General features: G+C 45.5%; 1 protein-coding gene across 1 annotated transcript in view; it reads left to right on the top strand.

The window, feature by feature from the left end:
- The first annotated feature begins 2,069 nt into the window (after positions 1–2,069).
- LAMB3 (laminin subunit beta 3) overlaps positions 2,070–17,185 on the top strand; it is a 66,041-nt gene continuing 50,925 nt past the window's right edge. Inside the window, exons 1-3 of the mRNA XM_077334861.1 lie at positions 2,070–2,197; positions 3,477–3,530; positions 5,261–5,415. Coding sequence (XP_077190976.1) covers positions 2,164–2,197; positions 3,477–3,530; positions 5,261–5,415 — 243 coding nt within the window. The 5' untranslated portion in view covers positions 2,070–2,163. The remainder of the gene's footprint in view (positions 2,198–3,476; positions 3,531–5,260; positions 5,416–17,185) is intronic.

Here is a 17,185-nt window from a genome sequence, read left to right as displayed (position 1 = left end):
AAATATAAATCCTTAGTGGAAATCATGGTCAAGAAGTTGAGGAGGTGTCAAAATATCAGTCTCTTCATTCTTTGTCTGCATGCTCCACTGACAAGTCATTCTCTTCTCACAGTCTTCAGATGGTGGCTGCACTTCTGGAATCACACCTGGTCTAGAGGTTACAGAGATCAGTTCCCCTGGAGAAAATAACTGCTTGGAAGAGTGGACTCAGTGTCCTCTCCAGGCTCCAGCACCAAATCTCCTGGTGTTAGTACATCACATTCAAAAACAGCATTCTTCCAGTTTGGGGGGAGGTTGGGAAATGTAGGGGACCCCTGCCTGAGCAGTGGATATGGCAACCCTATTTCCAGGTGACAGAGATCACTTCAGCTTGAGAAAAAGGCTCCTTTGGAGGGTGGGCTGTGTGGCATTATACCCCACTGAAGTCCCTCCCCTCCCCAAATCCTGTCCACTTGAGGCTCCATCCTCTAAATTGTCGGGTATTTCCCAACCCAAAGGTGGCAACACTAGTCAAGGCACAGCAAAATATGCAATATCCCAAATAAAAAAAACCCTATTGGTTGTCCCTGTAACAGTAATGCTTCTGTGGCCAATGTTTTGCAATTATTATTGAGATGGTATTGTTTTTATCATGGCAGACCAGTAAATGCTTGGCTTCTAGTCCTTCTCAGGTTCTGCTGCATCCACTCATGGGAGTCAGTCAGTCCTTTCGATGAGTAGGATTGCATCCTCTCTCTCTCTCTCTCTCTGACAAGTTCTGGTCCTGTGCCTTTAAGTGCATTTAACAGCATAATGTTCTTTCTTGCTTTCAGTTGTGAAGGAAGCTTCACCTATTTAATTTCCATGTGTCAGACCATAGCTGAAGGCGTGGGGGCAGGGCCAACAAGAACCTTTCTCTATATCAGAAAGGAGAAAAATGCTGATACAGAGAATCTTCCAGACATTGAATTTCCAGAGGGTGCCATGTGTATTCCAGACTGAGCAGCCATCGGTAACCCCTCAATTATCTGTCCTGAGGACACTCTGCAGTCAGCGCTGCTGTTGTGGGGAAATTGGCTTTATCAGCAGTCAGACCACTAAGTACAGTTGCTATGAAACAGCTTCCCCTGCCCCCCAGTAAGCACAGCTGTCCTTGGTGTTTTGTGGTTGTGCAGATGGGCACCCAGTGAATGGGCCTCTGACATCATGGGCACTCTCTCACACACTAAATACATGTTCAAGCCACTGTCAATGTACTTTGCAACTGGATTATATGGTGTGAAATGAAAACATTCCCTTGCAAACTGTTGCTGAAGTGGATTGAAACGACATTATTTAGCACATGTCAAAGCACTCAGTAACAAAGGTACACCCAAAGACTCACTCCATAACTGTGCCATGTTGAATATTCCAGAGCCTGAATCAACTTTGATCCTGTTCTTTGTTCTTCTTATTTACGAGAGATTGTATACGTAGCCTTCTTCTCCAGCATGGAATGCCATTTTCTTCTGGCAGTGTGGGCACAGAAATCTCCTTTTAATTATCTGCAGATCCCCACGTCACAGACTGCACTGGTCCTTGGGGTCCCTGTTTGTAAGATACAGTCCATTGGAGGTGAAGCCCTGTGAGTAACCTACAGCAGGGGTAGTCAAACTGCGGCCCTCCAGATGTCCATGGACTACAATTCCCATGAGCCCCTGCCAGTGTTTGCTGGCAGGGGCTCATGGGAATTGTAGTCCATGGACATCTGGAGGGCCACAGTTTGACTACCCCTGACCTACAGCAATATACAAATGCTAGAAGTCAAGTAAGGAAAAGCAGCAGTGGGCCTGAAAAGAGATGTCTTCTTCTATATTTCCTTACAGAGGGTACAACAAAGGAAAATCAATCTGTTCTCCCTCTGTTTTAAAGACAATATAGTTCTGTATTCTTAAATGTACATTCATTGCGGAGCTGGTGAGTAGACGGGCACTTTGGTGTCTCAGGCCTGCATTGCTCACTGTCTAGAAGGTATGATGAGTTATACTGTAAATGGGTGTGTCTTGTCTGAAGAGATCATTGAATCATTCATTTTATCATTGCTACACCCACAGGAACTTATTTCCTCAGGTGAGGCCGTGCATAAAGACAGCAAGCAGAAGACGGTAGCTCAGACGACCAGGTGAGGGACTGAGGTCCCTGTAAATGAGAGGAGAAAAAAAATCTAGCACCAGAGCAGGTAGGTACTGGAGACGGACATCACCTTCTTTGCCCCAGCATATATAGCAACAGAGTTCTTGCCCTCTTCAAGGCACTCTTTCTTTGCTTTCAGCTGGCTGCTGATTCACAGTTGTGAAGACGTGGTTGTATAAATTGAGTGACTGAGTATTTTTTTATACAATGCATCATATTAAAAGCTTGCAGATCTCTTAAAGATCTAAGGGACTTTATTATTTGGAATGAAATAAAACATAAAATGGAAGGCAAGCAGGTAAGGACGAGATATACTGCACCTACAGTGTTAAAAGCTGTGTGTCCTTGCTTTATGTGTCTACATTGAAGTGCTATGTGTATGCCATGTATTTGAAGATGGATTTGCAAAACACAGCTCCAAAGGTATAAAGTCCTGTATGAATACTCAGGTTCTCCAGAGTTTTAGCAGCAACGTAGCACTTTGTTTTATTCCCTGGCAGAGAACAGAATAACAAAATGCAGTAGATCCGTGCCTTGGAGAGAGTCTTTGTGGGTAGATATTTATACAGAAAGATTTTAAGCAAACATGCACAAAGGTAACCTGAGAGTGAGCTATGAATTCTGTAGGAATAGAACATCCACTTTGGATGCCAGTGCTTCTGGATCTAACTTTTCTCTTTTACAAGGCGGACTGCCTGTCAAAATTAGCCTGTGTCCTTAGACTTGTCCTTATTTTGTGCACTAAGGATGCCTATAAATGCATGGGAACTACACTGTGTCTACAATAGAATGGATGTATGTCAGGGCATAAAAGTGCACCATAGACCAATCTGATTACTGGTGAAGCACCATTGTGTCAGCAGCTGCAGTATCAGCTGTCCCATCACATACTGGTCCTCATTTAAAAGAATCAGATGCTAATGCAGAACTCCAAGCATGTCCGATCACAGCAGACCCTGCTCTTGCTACAGCAGGATTCCTTGTTCACTGTTTCCTGCATTGAAGGGAAGGAAAGCACTTATGCAGGGGTAGTCAAACTGAGGCCCTTCAGATGTCCATGGACTACTATTCCCATGAGCCCCTGCCAGCAAATGGAGGGCTGCAGTTTGGGCTGCAGTTTGACTACCCCTGCCCTTATGGCTAGGAAGGTCTATGTGGAATGACAGCATGTGTCTTACCCATTCCATCTGCTTCGTAATACGTATAGACTCAAGAAAAGTGAAATAATATAATGGCAAACCTGGGGCTGAGGGAGGGGTTAAATAAATGCTTGGTTTGCCTATCTCTTCCTCCTCGTTTATGTACATTTTAAATCTTTATTTCAGGTGGGTTTTTAGTCTTGTGGACACGCATCATGTGGATTATTCTTTTTTTCTTAGGTAAGTATTCATATCTAGGCATGCCTTAAAAAAAATAAAAGCCTTTGAGACAAAATAAACTGCCATTCCACATAACAGGCAATGTTGCTAAATCTGAGTGCTATTGAAAAGCGCTGCAATCAAAAGTGGCAGGTCTCGGTAACGCACACAGCCGTTTCTATAAAAAAAAGATTTCGGTCTCACCAAAATCGCAACAAAGGAGGCAATATTTTTCCACGCTTCCTCCCACCCCTAGCTGTCAATCCAAAAGAAGAGACAATTAAGTGTTGTGTTCATGCTTTCCTTTAAAAACTGTTTTTTAAAAACCCGAAACACCAGTAGCAACACATATTCGTTCATTCGATGTATCAGAAAGACCTTTTTCGTTGGCGTAGGAGCTGGTGCTTAATCGTTTACACGCTCTTAAAGTAAAAATAAAAAATTCCCTCTCCCATGCTATTTCTGGCTGAAATTATGGACAGTGTCGAATGGGGGGCTGCATTGTGCTTGGAAACTTTACAGACAATTGCTTGTGGAGAGATTTTAGCCAAAGAAGCATCACTTATTTGTTGCTTTTGCCGGTTTAAGGGGGAAAAATGGCAATTGCGATGCCAGAAGCTCGGGTATGAGAACTTAGGGAGGGACATGTTTGCTACTGCTATACATGTCATTTTCGGATGTGTTGCAGGTTGTTCTCAAGAGTCTAGTGGTTTTTTAAAGGGGGAATTCACTTTTGTGGATTTCCACCACTTTTGTGGATTTCCCAAAAAGCGCTACAATGAAGCGATTTTTGGGGACATGTTGCAGGAGTGTTGCAGATTGTGTACGATGTTGTGAATAACGAAAAATAAATAGCATTACACAATGGTAACGCTTCGGCAACATTAATGCTGTGCGGAATGGCCCACAGTGTTTCAGATGTTGCTCAGATGCAGAGGTAAATGTTTTTGTCCCCAAGATAATGTCTGATAATGTCAAGATAATGCCCCAAGATAATGTCCCACCATAATGTCTGTTTGAAACTGGCTAAAAATGATGCTCCTGCTGCCAAGAGTACCCACGGGAAATACTTGGTCGTATGAAAAAACTGTGGCTGCCAGAACTTTAGTATCTGCCAGATTTAGTCAAAAGATGCTGCTGCACTACTCCCCTTTCCCCCATGAATACCAATAGTGTCTAGATAGAATTTTAAAGTGCTTTGCGTACCACCTCAGTAATCACTACAACAACCTGGTAAAACCTGGTAAAACACCTCAATATTACTTTGCCCTGTTGCAGATGTGTTGATGAGAAAATGGCTCACCAAAGCCTCTTAGTTCTTTGGCTGCTGAGCTGAGATTTTGATTCAGGGACTACCTGGCTTATAACATAGCCTAGCGAGTTGCCAGCGCCCTTTCTTGGTGGTAGATTCACTGATTCGAATGGCCAGTTATATCCCTTCAAGCTACAGGCATCTGTTGCATCCCTATCTCAGAAATGTGAATGATTCACAAAAGCAATAAGGGCTCACTCCTTCAGCAGAAGTATACCCCAGTAGTATACCCCATTGGCCACTGTGTTACTTGCATCAGCCAGGAGGAAAAGGAGTTCACCTATCCACGTGACCTGTTGTCTATTCAGTGTTTCATTTTGGATCACTGTAGTTAAATCGAGCAGGACCTGCGTAGCCTTTAGAGATTTTGCCTTTATACCCCCCCCCCTTGTAACCCAGTAGATGGCATTCTTAAAATCTGGTTCTCATTTCACTCTAGCTTCATCAGACTTCCTGGCAGCACAGAGTACCTGCTCAGATGGGGCTTGTTACCCACCTGTGGGAGACCTGCTCATAGGCAGAATCCATCATTTGAAAGCCTCCTCCACTTGTGGACTTGTACAGCCTGAAACTTACTGCACTCCATACGGAGAAGTATGTATGACCCAAAATATGTTTAGAGTTGCCAGCTTTGGAGATTTTTTTTTGGGGGGGGGGACCCTCAGCAGGGTACAATGCCATACTCAACCTTCTCAAGCAACCATTTTCTCCAAGGGAACTGATATTGTTTGTTAGGAGATCAATTGTAATAATAGAAGATCTCCAGTTGCCACCTGGAGGATGGTAAACCTCTATAGGAAAAGCACACATTTCATAGTGCTGAGAAATCTTTTGCACACTGGTGTTTTCCTTCACTTTTACCATGTATTCCCATTGGGTGGATTTTCCCCTTCTGTATGCTAACTCACTTTTACTATACTGATGTGTTCTATTTTCTTTTTGTTTTCCCTTTACTGTATCTCAGGATTTTTAAAAAAGTGCTATTCCTACAGTTTTCCCCCTTGTGGTTGGCTGGCCTGGTGCTGGTGCAGGTGCCTGTTCTTGAGAATAATGCAGAGCCCTGCTGCACCATCCACACTGGCAGCCCTCCTTCACAACCCTGTTCCAGGCAACAGAACCCCCTTTCCAGAGGCCCCAATTAACTAGGCTTCTGTGGGTTATTGCCAGGTGGACAAGGGACTCTGCATTCTTCTTGGTCACAGGTACCAGCCCCAGCATGGCTTCAGCAGCCCTGCCTTTGGGTGACAGCCTCCTCCTGCCAGGGCTTTGCCTCCAGCCTCTCTTCTGGCAATCAATGATGTATGAATTCAGGCATGCATAATAAGCATCCCCCTCCCTGTCTCCAACACTTGGAATTCTACACGAGTTTAGTCCAGGCTGAGAATTCCAGGTTGTGTGTGTACTAACACCCGAAATTGCTCTTTAGACCTGGGCAAAGTCTATGATTATGGATCTCCCCAGGCACTAGGAACTACTACCCAGCTTGGTACTGACTCTTTATATAGTATGTTATAAAGAAATTCCTACATGCTAGGAAGACCATGGCTTCTCACCATGATGCACATGTAGTAATGTGAAGTATTACTTGAGATTCAGGATACTAGGTACAAGATGTTATGCTGATTCCTGCTGTCTCACCTGACTCAGTGCACCCTTGCCCGGTGGCACTGCCAAGCAGAGTAGTCTCCCTGCATCTTCCTGGCAGTAGCCTGCAGAAGCCCAGGGCCATTCCGCACAACGGGCAATGTTGCTAAATCTGAGAGCTATTGAAAAGCACTGCAATCAATAGCAAAAGGTCTTGATAATGCACACAGCCGTTTTTTTCAGAAAAACAGCTCTCCCACTAACACTGTTCTAGTAACGCACAAATTTCCGGTCTCGTCGAAATTGCAACAAAGGAAACAGAACAATCAAACAGAACAGCCAATTAACTGTTGTGTTCATGCTTCCCTTTAAAAACTGTTTTTTTTAAACCCGAAAACATCTGTAGCAATGCATATTTGTTCATTCGATGTATCAGAAAGACCTTTTTCGCTGGTGTAGGAGCTGGCGCTTAATCCTCCCCCCCCCCGGTGCAATTTCTGGCTGAAATTACGGGCGGTGTCGAACAGGGGGCTGTATTGTGCTTGGAAACATTACTGACAATTGCTTGTGCAGGGATTTCAGCTGAACAAGCATCGCTTATTCGTTGCTTTAGCCGGTTTAAGGGGGAAAAAATGGCGATCACGACGCGGGAAGCTCAGGTGTGAGAGCTTAGGGAGGGACATGCTTGTTACCGCTATATTGAGAACGCACATATCTTTTTCGGATGTGTTGCATGTTGTTCTCAAGAGTCTAGCAGTTTTTTTAGGGGGAATTCACAAAAGGGAATCCAAAAAAACAGTACAACGAAGCGATTTTTGCAGGAGTGTTGCAGATTGTGTATGACATCATGCATAACGTTAAAAAAATAGCGTTACACAATGGTAACACTTCAGCACCATTAACCCTGTGCAGAATGGCCCCCAGTCTACCTGGGGCCTGTGGATAGGGGGTTCTGTCTCCTGGTATCTGGGTTGGGAGGGAGGCCCATCAGTGTGAATGGTACAGTGGGTCTCCCTGTTCTCCTCAGGCACAGGCATCATCCCTAGCGTGGCTGCAGCAGCTTGCATTTGAGTGGAAGCCTTCTCCTACCAGCGCTCCACTGCCAGCCTCTCTTCCCAGTGCTCCTGGCTCCAAGCACCAGCCTAAATTCTCTGCAGTGCAGTTTTTGTATTTATATACAAAAGGGTATTTTAAATGCGTAGCAGAACTGATTATGGGAGCAGTTTAAACTTTCAGCAAGATGGCTACACAACACTGAATGCAGCTGGAATCTGACAATTTAAAAAAAAAAAAGCACCCTCTGCCCGAAAGTGACCAATAAAGATAAGCCAATCATTTGGCTAGCCGCTAGCAAACAAACAAAACAGTGCTGGACATTAGCTTTTTCTTGTTGGGGAGCAGAACACACACTCTGTGATTTCCAAGATAAAATCAGTTGCTGTTGTTATTGTTGTTTTTTATAAAAGAAAGGTGCAGCGTGCAGGCACAGGACTCGGATTAAAAGACTACTGGCTGGAATTCAGTGATAATCAGCAGTAAGCTATGAGTGTAGAAAAGGTCAGAGTTGCTTTGTGTTTGCCACTGAGAAGAGTGTCTGTAAAATTAAACCCCCCAAGTTAGCTACTTAGGAGGCACAGCGGATAATCTCTGCTTTATGATAGTACTTCCATTGGCCTCAAGGCTACATATTAAAAAGGCTCAAACAATGGCTCCAGCAAAAACTCTTGCGTCAGCTTTCCTGTCTCACCTAATTATGGTGTGCCTATTTAAAGAGAAGTATCAGCATTTCATCTGGTTATGTTATCTAATATTGTTAAAACTAGTGGAGAAGCCCATTTTTAAAATGGGCAAGCCCTCTCTCCCCCCCCCCCCCCCGGAACTCTTCCTGCAGGTAGATTGTGGCGTGCAGGGGGAGGGGTTTCCCTGCCATCTGCCAGTGGCTCCGAGGCCAGTGAAAGCAGTGGGGCTGCGGGGGAGGATGTGGTGGGACTTTTCACCCCCCCTCCATATGGCATGGTGGGATGGTGGCAGGAGCACAGGTGGCTTTCTCTGCCGCTCCACAGTCATGAGGCAGCTCTGGAGGGGGTGTTTGGCCCTTCCTTCTGCTGTCAGGTCCCTGCAAGTTGCAACTTCAGTGGATTCTGAGGACGAAGCAGTGTGGAAAGTTCTTCCAGGTCCAGCACCAGAGCCACAGGAACCACCAGCAGACACAGAACTGGCCAAGGAGCCCAGCTCAAAACCTGAACCAGATGCAAGCACTCAGCCTCTGGACACCCGGCTGGTGACAGAAGCACCAGAGAACAACACTGTGGCAAGCAACATGTCATGTTCCTCGAGAGATACTGCTCAGCTAGGTTAGCAGCTCAACGCAGGCCTGGCCTCCATGAGTGCTTGCAGAGACTAATTAGGCAGCTGTCCATGTTTAGCTGAGCATGAAGCTTAAAACTAGGGTGGAGGCACCAGCTCACTGTGCCAGCAACATCACTTATTCCTGAGCTGGCACTCCCCATTCCTGCTTTCTTTCTTCAATCAGATTCTGTGTGCTGCACTGACATTTGTCTAGTGACCGGGATTACAGACCCTCTTCCACCCTTGTCTGTTTAGACTGTTTATGTGAGTGACCGTTTTGGCTCTGACCTTTGGCTTTTCTTTACGACTCCATGTATTCTTCTCCCTTGAAACTATCTGACTGGCAGCATGCCACTCCCAACCCATGTCTGCAAAGTTGACAGCTGCCCCCATTGGTGAGGACAATGTGGAGAGCGGGGAGGGTGGAGGTGGAGAGTGCAGTCCGATTGTACTGGTGTAGCTGGCAGGGAGGAGGCAGGTGAGACAACGGGGTCATCGTTGCTACTGCCAAGGGGATTGGATGGGCAGCAGTGGAGGCCGTGCCAGACTCCCGTGCCTCATCTTCTCCTCAGTGGAGGAATCAGCCACCATTTGATTGGGAGGAGTAGTAAACACAGCTGAAGACAGAATCAGAATACAGGATGATCTTGACGGGCTGGATAACTGGGCTAAAATGAATTTCAATAGTGATAAATGTAAAGTTCTGCATTTAGGTAGGAAAAATCGAATGCATCATTATAGGATGGGGGAGACGTGGGTAGTATGTGTGAAAAGGATCTAGGGTTCTTAGAAGATGTTACACTGAACATGAGACAGCAGTATGACGCAGTGGCTAAAAAGGCAAATGGGATTTAGGGCTGTATAGTGTCCAGATAATGCAAGGTGATGGCACCACTTTACTCTGCTCTGGTTAGACATCACTTAGACTACTGTGTTAAATTTTGGGCACCACAATTGAAGAAGGGTGTAGACAAACTGCACCAGAGGAAGGCAGCAAAAATGATGAGGGGCTTGGAGACCAAGATGTATGAGGAAAAGTTGAGAGAGATTGGTCTGCTTAGCATGGAGAGAAGATGACTAAGAGGTGATATGATAGCCGTCTTCAAGTACTCAAAGGGCCGACATATAGAGCAGTGGTCCCCAACCCCCAGTTCGTGGACCGGGACCGGTCCATGGATCAGTTGGTACCGGGCCGCAGATCCTTCTTGTCCTCTCTGGCTGCTGCCTCGGGGGCTACCCTGCCACTCTGCCGCTGGCTCACCTTTGATGCTCTCCAGCAGCCGCCATGGCTGGGGCTCCCCCTTGGCATGGCACTGCGCAGTTGCTGCTGGCAGTGCCCCCCAGTGGGCAGCAGGAGGTCAGGGGCACCGGTGGGAAAGCAAGTGGAGCAGGGGCTCAGGTGGCAGCGACATCCCTCAGCAAAAGACTACCCCCCCGGGCCTCAGTAAAATGGTCAAGCATTGACCGGTCCCTGGTGATAAGAAGATTGGGGACCACTGATATAGAGGATGGAGAAAAGTTGTTTTCTGTTGCCCCACAGGGTAGGACCAGAACCAATGGGATGAACTTAATTCAAAAGAAGCTTCAGCTAAACATCTGGAAGAAGTTCTTGACATAGCAGTTCCTCAGTGGAACAGGCTTCTTTGGGAGGTGGTGGGTCCTCCTTCCTTGGAAGTTTTAAAGAAGAGGCTAGATAACTACCTCACAGAAATGGTGCTTCTGTAAATTTAGGCAGATTGTAAGTGGCTGGGCAGAAGGGTCTGTGTTGCGACTTGGCTCTTGTGGGGCTTTCTTGCATGCCCAGGGAAATGCTACTACCTCTTTGGGGTCAGGAGACAAATTTCCTCCAGACCAGACCAGCCAGGGTTTCTGGGTTTTTTTGGGGGGGGGAGGGGGGCATCACCTGGGCATGGAACAGGAGTCACTGTGGGTGGGTAGGTAGTTGTGAATTTGCTACATTCCTCAGGGGTGGACTAGATGACCTTGTAGGTCCCATCCAACTCTATGATTCTATGATTCTCAGACCTGCTGGTGATAAGAAGGCACCAGGGGCTAGCACAGCCTCTGCAGACGAGGCAGCTAGTGTGCACAGCCGTGGTCCAGCTGTGAGGAGGAGCACTGGTTTGTCATGGCTAGCTGCATGGTTGACTTCCTGCTGGCTCTCCATGGTGGGGGGAAGTGTGAGGAGGAGGAGGCAGGATGGGGAAGAGCTTCTGATTGGCCCTCAGTGTGGAAGAGCCCTCTCAGTGAGGGGTAATCAGAGGTAATTATTGCTCCTGAATACAATCCTGAATTATGTGTTCATTTTTATCCCTAAAAATGTCTTGATTGGGAATCACATATGTTAGGGTTATGGGAGCCTTGTATCGTACACATATTTTAAGAACAATGACGCACGATGCTGTCTTCCCTCATCAAAGGTTCCTGTTCCTAATAGTCATGTGAGAATATCCTTGCATCGTTTTGGACTTTGTGGCTTGAAGTGCCCCAGTTTGTTCCGTGGGCAGAAGCAATCTGAAGGAAGAGAGAAAGCTGGCATTATTCCGGTAGTGTTCCCACAGTGGAATGGCAGGCATTAGGATATTGTTTCTTTCAAAAATTACTGTTTGATGGCGGGAAAGGCAGGGTGTTAATATTTAAATAAAGACCTTTTCCTCTTTTTTTCTGGCACGGAGCCTGCAGTTAACATCTTTTTGGCAGGCAGAAATTCAACACAAAAAGCTCTTTCTGTAGGGTTGCCAGGTCCCCTCTGGCCACTAGCAGGGATTGAAGGGATTGGGTTTCCAGATCTAGGTAGGGAAATGGGAGAATTGAGGATGGGGCCTGGGGAAGGTAGAGACCTCAGTGGGGTACAATGCCACTGAGTCCACCCTCTAATGCATCCTTTCCCCCCCAGGGGAACTGTTCTGTGTAGTCTGGAGATGAGCTGCAATTCCAGGGGATCCTCAGATTCTACCTGGAGTCTGGCATGCCTATCTTTCCATCTTGGAATCTCCATTGAAAGAAAAGCTTCATTGTTGCTGCTGAATTTTTGCCTATTATATCATTACTAAGAGCATAGAAACTGTGACAGGAAAAAAAGAGAAACAGTGCCTTTCAGTATAGAATATATAGGAATTAGAAGCTGTTAATGGTTTAAAAAACGGTTAGCTACACTGCAGTCATTCTTCTTTTATTTTTTATCACCATTTTATCACCGGAGCGATAACTTTGTTTTCCAGAGCTGTCCAACTGTATTTCTTTCCCCTTTAACCAGTGATTATTGCAGTGTAAACTGTAGAATCATTATTTTCAGGAAGCTCAGGCAGCACTGTGACTTCTGGTGCTCACACTATGACACAAAAAATTTTTGTGAGCAAAAAAATGGACAACGCTAAGCCCAATGCTACTTTTAAAGCTGCTGGTGATAGCATTGCAACATTAAGGACTTGGTTTGACCACTGTATAAGGAACAGGTGGAAACGCTGGTTAAGCTAGCACTGAGCTTGTTGTGGAGGGACTCATGGCCATCTCCAAAGGCGTAAAAAGCTATGCAGAACATCCAGGCGGTGGCTACATAATATGATAACCTTTTAAAAGATTAAAGCATGGATCCTACATGTATAAGAGTCGAAAGGGTTCAGGGGACCTGAAGCAAAGGGGTGCAGGGCAGGCCCACACTTTAAAGGAAAGGCACACATTTGAAATGGAAGCCTTCTGTCACAGGATTACCCTGAAGTTCCTAAAAAAAATGCATGGCTCAGCATTCCTCCTGCAGCTGTGGCTGAGGGTCCTGGTCTCCTCCCACCTTTATGCTTGGATGAAGGAAGTGGCCGTGAGGTGGTGGCACTGGAGCAACCAGGCCTCAGCGCCAGCCCTGGCCAGCTGCTGCAATGCCCATTATGTGGAATGTGTTTCCACATAATGGGAAAAAATCTGTTCTTGTGTGTGTTTTTTGTTATGTTTGGCATATCGCCAAGGAGAATTTTATTGGGGTTTTTTTTTGTATGCCTTTATGATGTTGTTAAATGATGTTAAATGTTTACATTTTGAATGCAATTTTAATGCCTTGATGTTTTCTGCCTTGGGACCCAAGTTGGCTGGAAAGATGGCATATAATTTTTTTAAATAGGTATTAAATAGATTCAGGTGTGGAGACACACACACACAGGTGGGCTTGTTCACATAGTGTTCATGTCCATAGGCTGGACATGCAGATGAATATGAGAGCACATCCCTGGATCAAGTGTTTCCCTACCTGGTGCATATAGCTTTTATGAAGTGGCCTAATACTGTTTTATTTATTTATTTATTTTTATAATTATATTTGTATACTGCCGCTCACGAATGAAGACAATAAACACAATAAAATCCCCAGCAATATCCTTAAAATATAACAATAAAACATCTAACAATAAAAACCAGATGTTGAACAATAAAACATCAACCTCCCCCCCCCCCCATTCAGCATGTGGGTCAAGAAACTGGGAGCGAGGGTCCTAGCTGATCTACGTTGGTCTCAAATGGAGATCCACAGATGATAACACCGGGATGCTGTCCTGGCCTCAACCATATGCCTGGTGGAAGAACTCCATCTTGCAGGCCCTTCAGAAAGCTGACAACTCCGACCGGGTCTTTACCTCTTCCAGGAACTCATTCCACCAGGTTGGGGCCAGGGCCGAAAAAGCCCTGGCCTGGGTTGAGGCCAGGTGAATGTCCTGGGGGCTTGGACAACCAGTGGATTCATACCCACAGAGCAAAGAGCTCTGCGGGGAGCATAAACAGATAAGTAGTCCCACAGATAGATAGGACTCAGGCCACCAGGACACCTTAAAGGTTAAAACCAATACCTTAAAATGGTCTATCAAGGTCAGTGTTGTGCACTCTGACTGACAAATGTTATCCAAAGTCTCAGAGGTACTGGGCATTATCTGCTACCTGATTCTTTTCATCACTGGTGGAATTTGGCTAGGTTTCAGTGCTGCGCCATGGTGCAGGAGGGAGAGGGAGCACTGTGCTGTGGGGGGAAGTGCGCCTGCACCCCCCCCTGCTGTGGCCCGGTACTGAGGGCTACTGAGGTGCTGGGTTGTGGCCCGGGGGTTGGGGAACACGGCACTAGAGCACACTGGCTCTTGACTCTGTGCCGTGAACTGAAAGTAGAACTATTTAATTTATTCACTGCAGATTTTCTCGTATACAATTTTGACACTATGTGATATGTTTCCAGAACTGTGACAAATAGTGGAAAGTTTTAAAGTCCATTTTTTGCAACCTCTGCACAGGGTATGGGAGAGGAGGGGTTGCTTTCTCTCTTGTTCTTTCCTCACACTCTGCCCAGCTGGCCAGTGTGTACTGTCTGAGTCTAGTGCCAACCAGAAGTGTCCCAAAGTGTGCTCTTTTGCAATCCTGGTAAATTTCCTGCTGATGGAAACACTCCAATCCCAAGCCTTTAGTCTGCTCCGCTTGCTTTGGCTGTGATTCCCTCTAACCTTTACACTTTGTACCCCACACAGTGACAGCATGTAGCCCAGGAGTTGCAAAGTCCAGGCCATATGTATCACAGCAATTTATACATTAATTAACGTGCATTAATCCTACTGAGGAACTTCCCCTTGGTTGCTGAAAGACCATTCTATATTAAAATCTGCATTGAGACACATATATGTATTTTCTCAAGACAGAAAGGACTAAGGTTCGAATCCCCATGAACACTTTCCTGGGAGTGATTTGCACTGAATAACAGAGGTCTGACTTGTGATTAGAGCAGTTTAGGCTAGCTCTGCTATTTTTTCTGTCAGGGCTCTTGTGCTTCTCATTGGCTTGTGATGGTCTGGAATTCAATAGGGGGACTTGTTAAACTGCCTTCTGTTAGAGAGGTGCTGTTGGCCTACCCAGCTCAGTACTGTCTCAGGACAGACTCCCTAATGTTCCATGGATTAACAAATCTCTTACACAAAAATCGAGGCTTTTAAGGAGCATATCTATTTTCCATCTTTGCTGTATGGTTTGAGAATACTCAAAACATGCAATTTCTAGTGGGAATCTGTGGTTGTCCGGTGAGGAAGACTGAGATTCAAGTCTGCTTCCTTGTCCATTTCCTATTCAATTTAAACCAATAACCTGCCTCTCCTTTCACCCTCCCCTCTCTGTATTTTTGAAAGCTTTTTAATCATGCAGTAACAATAGCACCTTCTTTCTGGAGACATTTCAGAAAGTTAAAAGTATTTCCGACATATGAAGGTCTTTCCTGCCATCTTCCACCTTAGTTCTTTTCACTGGGGAGACCAGAGGCCTCCTGCATACTCTGCCACAGACCCATAATTTTTCCCTTACAAAAAAGAACTTTTCCTAATACAGTGATACAGTTATGGGAACATGATTACTACTGGAAATTCAGTTTTCTAAATCAGGGGTAGTCAACCTGTGGTCCTCCAGATGTTCATGGACTACAATTCCCATGAGCCCCTGCCAGCAACCGCTGGCAGGGGCTCATGGGAATTGTAGTCCATGAACATCTGGAGGACCACAGGTTGACTACCCCTGTCCTAAATCACTGTGAAAGACATAGGAGCCCTGCCAGAAAAAAAGGGGATAGCTCTAGGGCCAGTTCAGTTTATTGGACTAACTTAGACCATTTTGTTCAGCTGTCTGATCTTCCGTGATGTAATGCCATGCCTACTGGCTAGAGAGCCAGTTTGGTGTAGTGGTTAGGAGTGCGGACTTCTAATCTGGCATGCCGGGTTCGATTTTGCGCTCCCCCACATGCAGCCAGCTGGGTGACCTTGGGCTCGCCACAGCACTGATAAAACTGTTCTGACCGAGCAGTGATATCAGCGCTCTCTCAGCCTCACCCATCCCACAGGGTGTCTGTTGTGGGGAGAGGAATGGGAAGGCAACTGTAAGCCGCTTTGAACCTCCTTTGGGTAGGGAAAAGCGGCATATAAGAACCAACTCTTCTTCTTCTTCCTCTTCTTCTATACAGTGAGCAAGTTGGCTACTTTTAAAATTAGGGTTGCCAACCTTCAGGTAGCACCTGGAGAATTCTTGTTTTTACAATTGATCTCCAGGCAGCCAAGATTAGTTCCCTTGGAGAAAATGGCTGACCATTTTGGCATCAGACCTTTGCCCTGCTCAGAGTCCATCTCCCAAAACTCCAAGTATTTCCCAATCCAAAGCTGGCAACCCAAGTTAGAATAATGGTGGCAGAATGGCATTATTATAGAATGAAGATTTTTTTAATCCTCTTGATGTTTAGTGGGTGGAAAAATCAAGGAAGCAAAAGTCTCCATCTCTGTGACTCTGAGGTGTCCCTCTGAGTTCCAGCTTTTCAGAATGAGGCATATCATCTTGGAGATTTATCCACAAACTCATATGCTTAACTTTGTGTTTATTGTGAACGACTCCCTGGAGATTAAGGTCTTTTTTGAGTCAGACCAAGGACATGAACTTTCACCGTTATGATGTCTGATGGCAAGGAAATTATTAGTGCATGAGAATCAGACAGAGCGAGAACATGCTTTTATTATCTGAGATATAGCAGGATAAGAAAAAAAAATGTTTGTATCATCAGCAAGCCTGCCGAAGAAGACTCAGTCTGGGTTTGGATGCACTTTGACTGCTATTAAGATTCAGCTTGGTGGAGAGCCAGCTTGGTGTAGTGGTTAGGAGTGCAGACTTCTAATATGGCGAACCTCCACATGTAGCCAGCTGGGTGAGACAAAGAAGTTTGCCTAGAAGCCCCTGGGCAAACAGGTTTTAGCCAGGCCACTGAATCAGCAATACAATGGAGTGGGTGAGAAGGAGAAGAACAAGAAGGAGAAGAAGTCAGGCGGTAGCTATGATTCCCAACCTATGGTGAAGGACAAGTTGAAGAGGGGGGTCCAAGATGGAGTTAGTCCCAGCAGTGTCTTGTCAGGTTTTTACAGGGCTTGACTTTGGCGCAAGCCTATACTGATCAGTACTACTGGTTGTAGAAAGACAGTGTGCCAGCCTGTGAGGCAGGGTTCCTGCCATACATAACAATCCTCAAAATCACAGACTTGGAAATTTCCTATAACAGCAGCTAATCTTTAATGCGTCAAAGCCCTCTACTAGGGCACACCTTTTTTGAATCAGTTTTGACAGAGGTATGTTTTAACATGTACAATGAAAACCCCTCCCTGTTCTTCTTGGACTTTTGTTTATTTTATCCACTGAGGCTGTGAAAACTCATAATGAGATTTTTCTGGAATGCAGATGAAGAATGGTTTTCCATTAGAAGATTTTGCATTTATGACACTGTAGTTACAGTTCCTCATAGGCTTCCAGTAAGGTTGGCTAAGTGATAAATTGTGGCTTCCTGTTGTTGTTTTTGAGAATACAGCTTTTCCTAAGAAGTGGAGGAAGTGCAAAATGACGGTTTCGTCTGAAAACACTCCCATATTTAAAAGAAAGAAGATTGAATGAAAAAGGC

The sequence above is a fragment of the Paroedura picta genome, chromosome 4 (assembly GCF_049243985.1).
Source record: "Paroedura picta isolate Pp20150507F chromosome 4, Ppicta_v3.0, whole genome shotgun sequence".
NCBI classification, from domain to species: domain Eukaryota; kingdom Metazoa; phylum Chordata; class Lepidosauria; order Squamata; family Gekkonidae; genus Paroedura; species Paroedura picta.
This window is presented reverse-complemented; position numbering and strand designations above follow the sequence as displayed.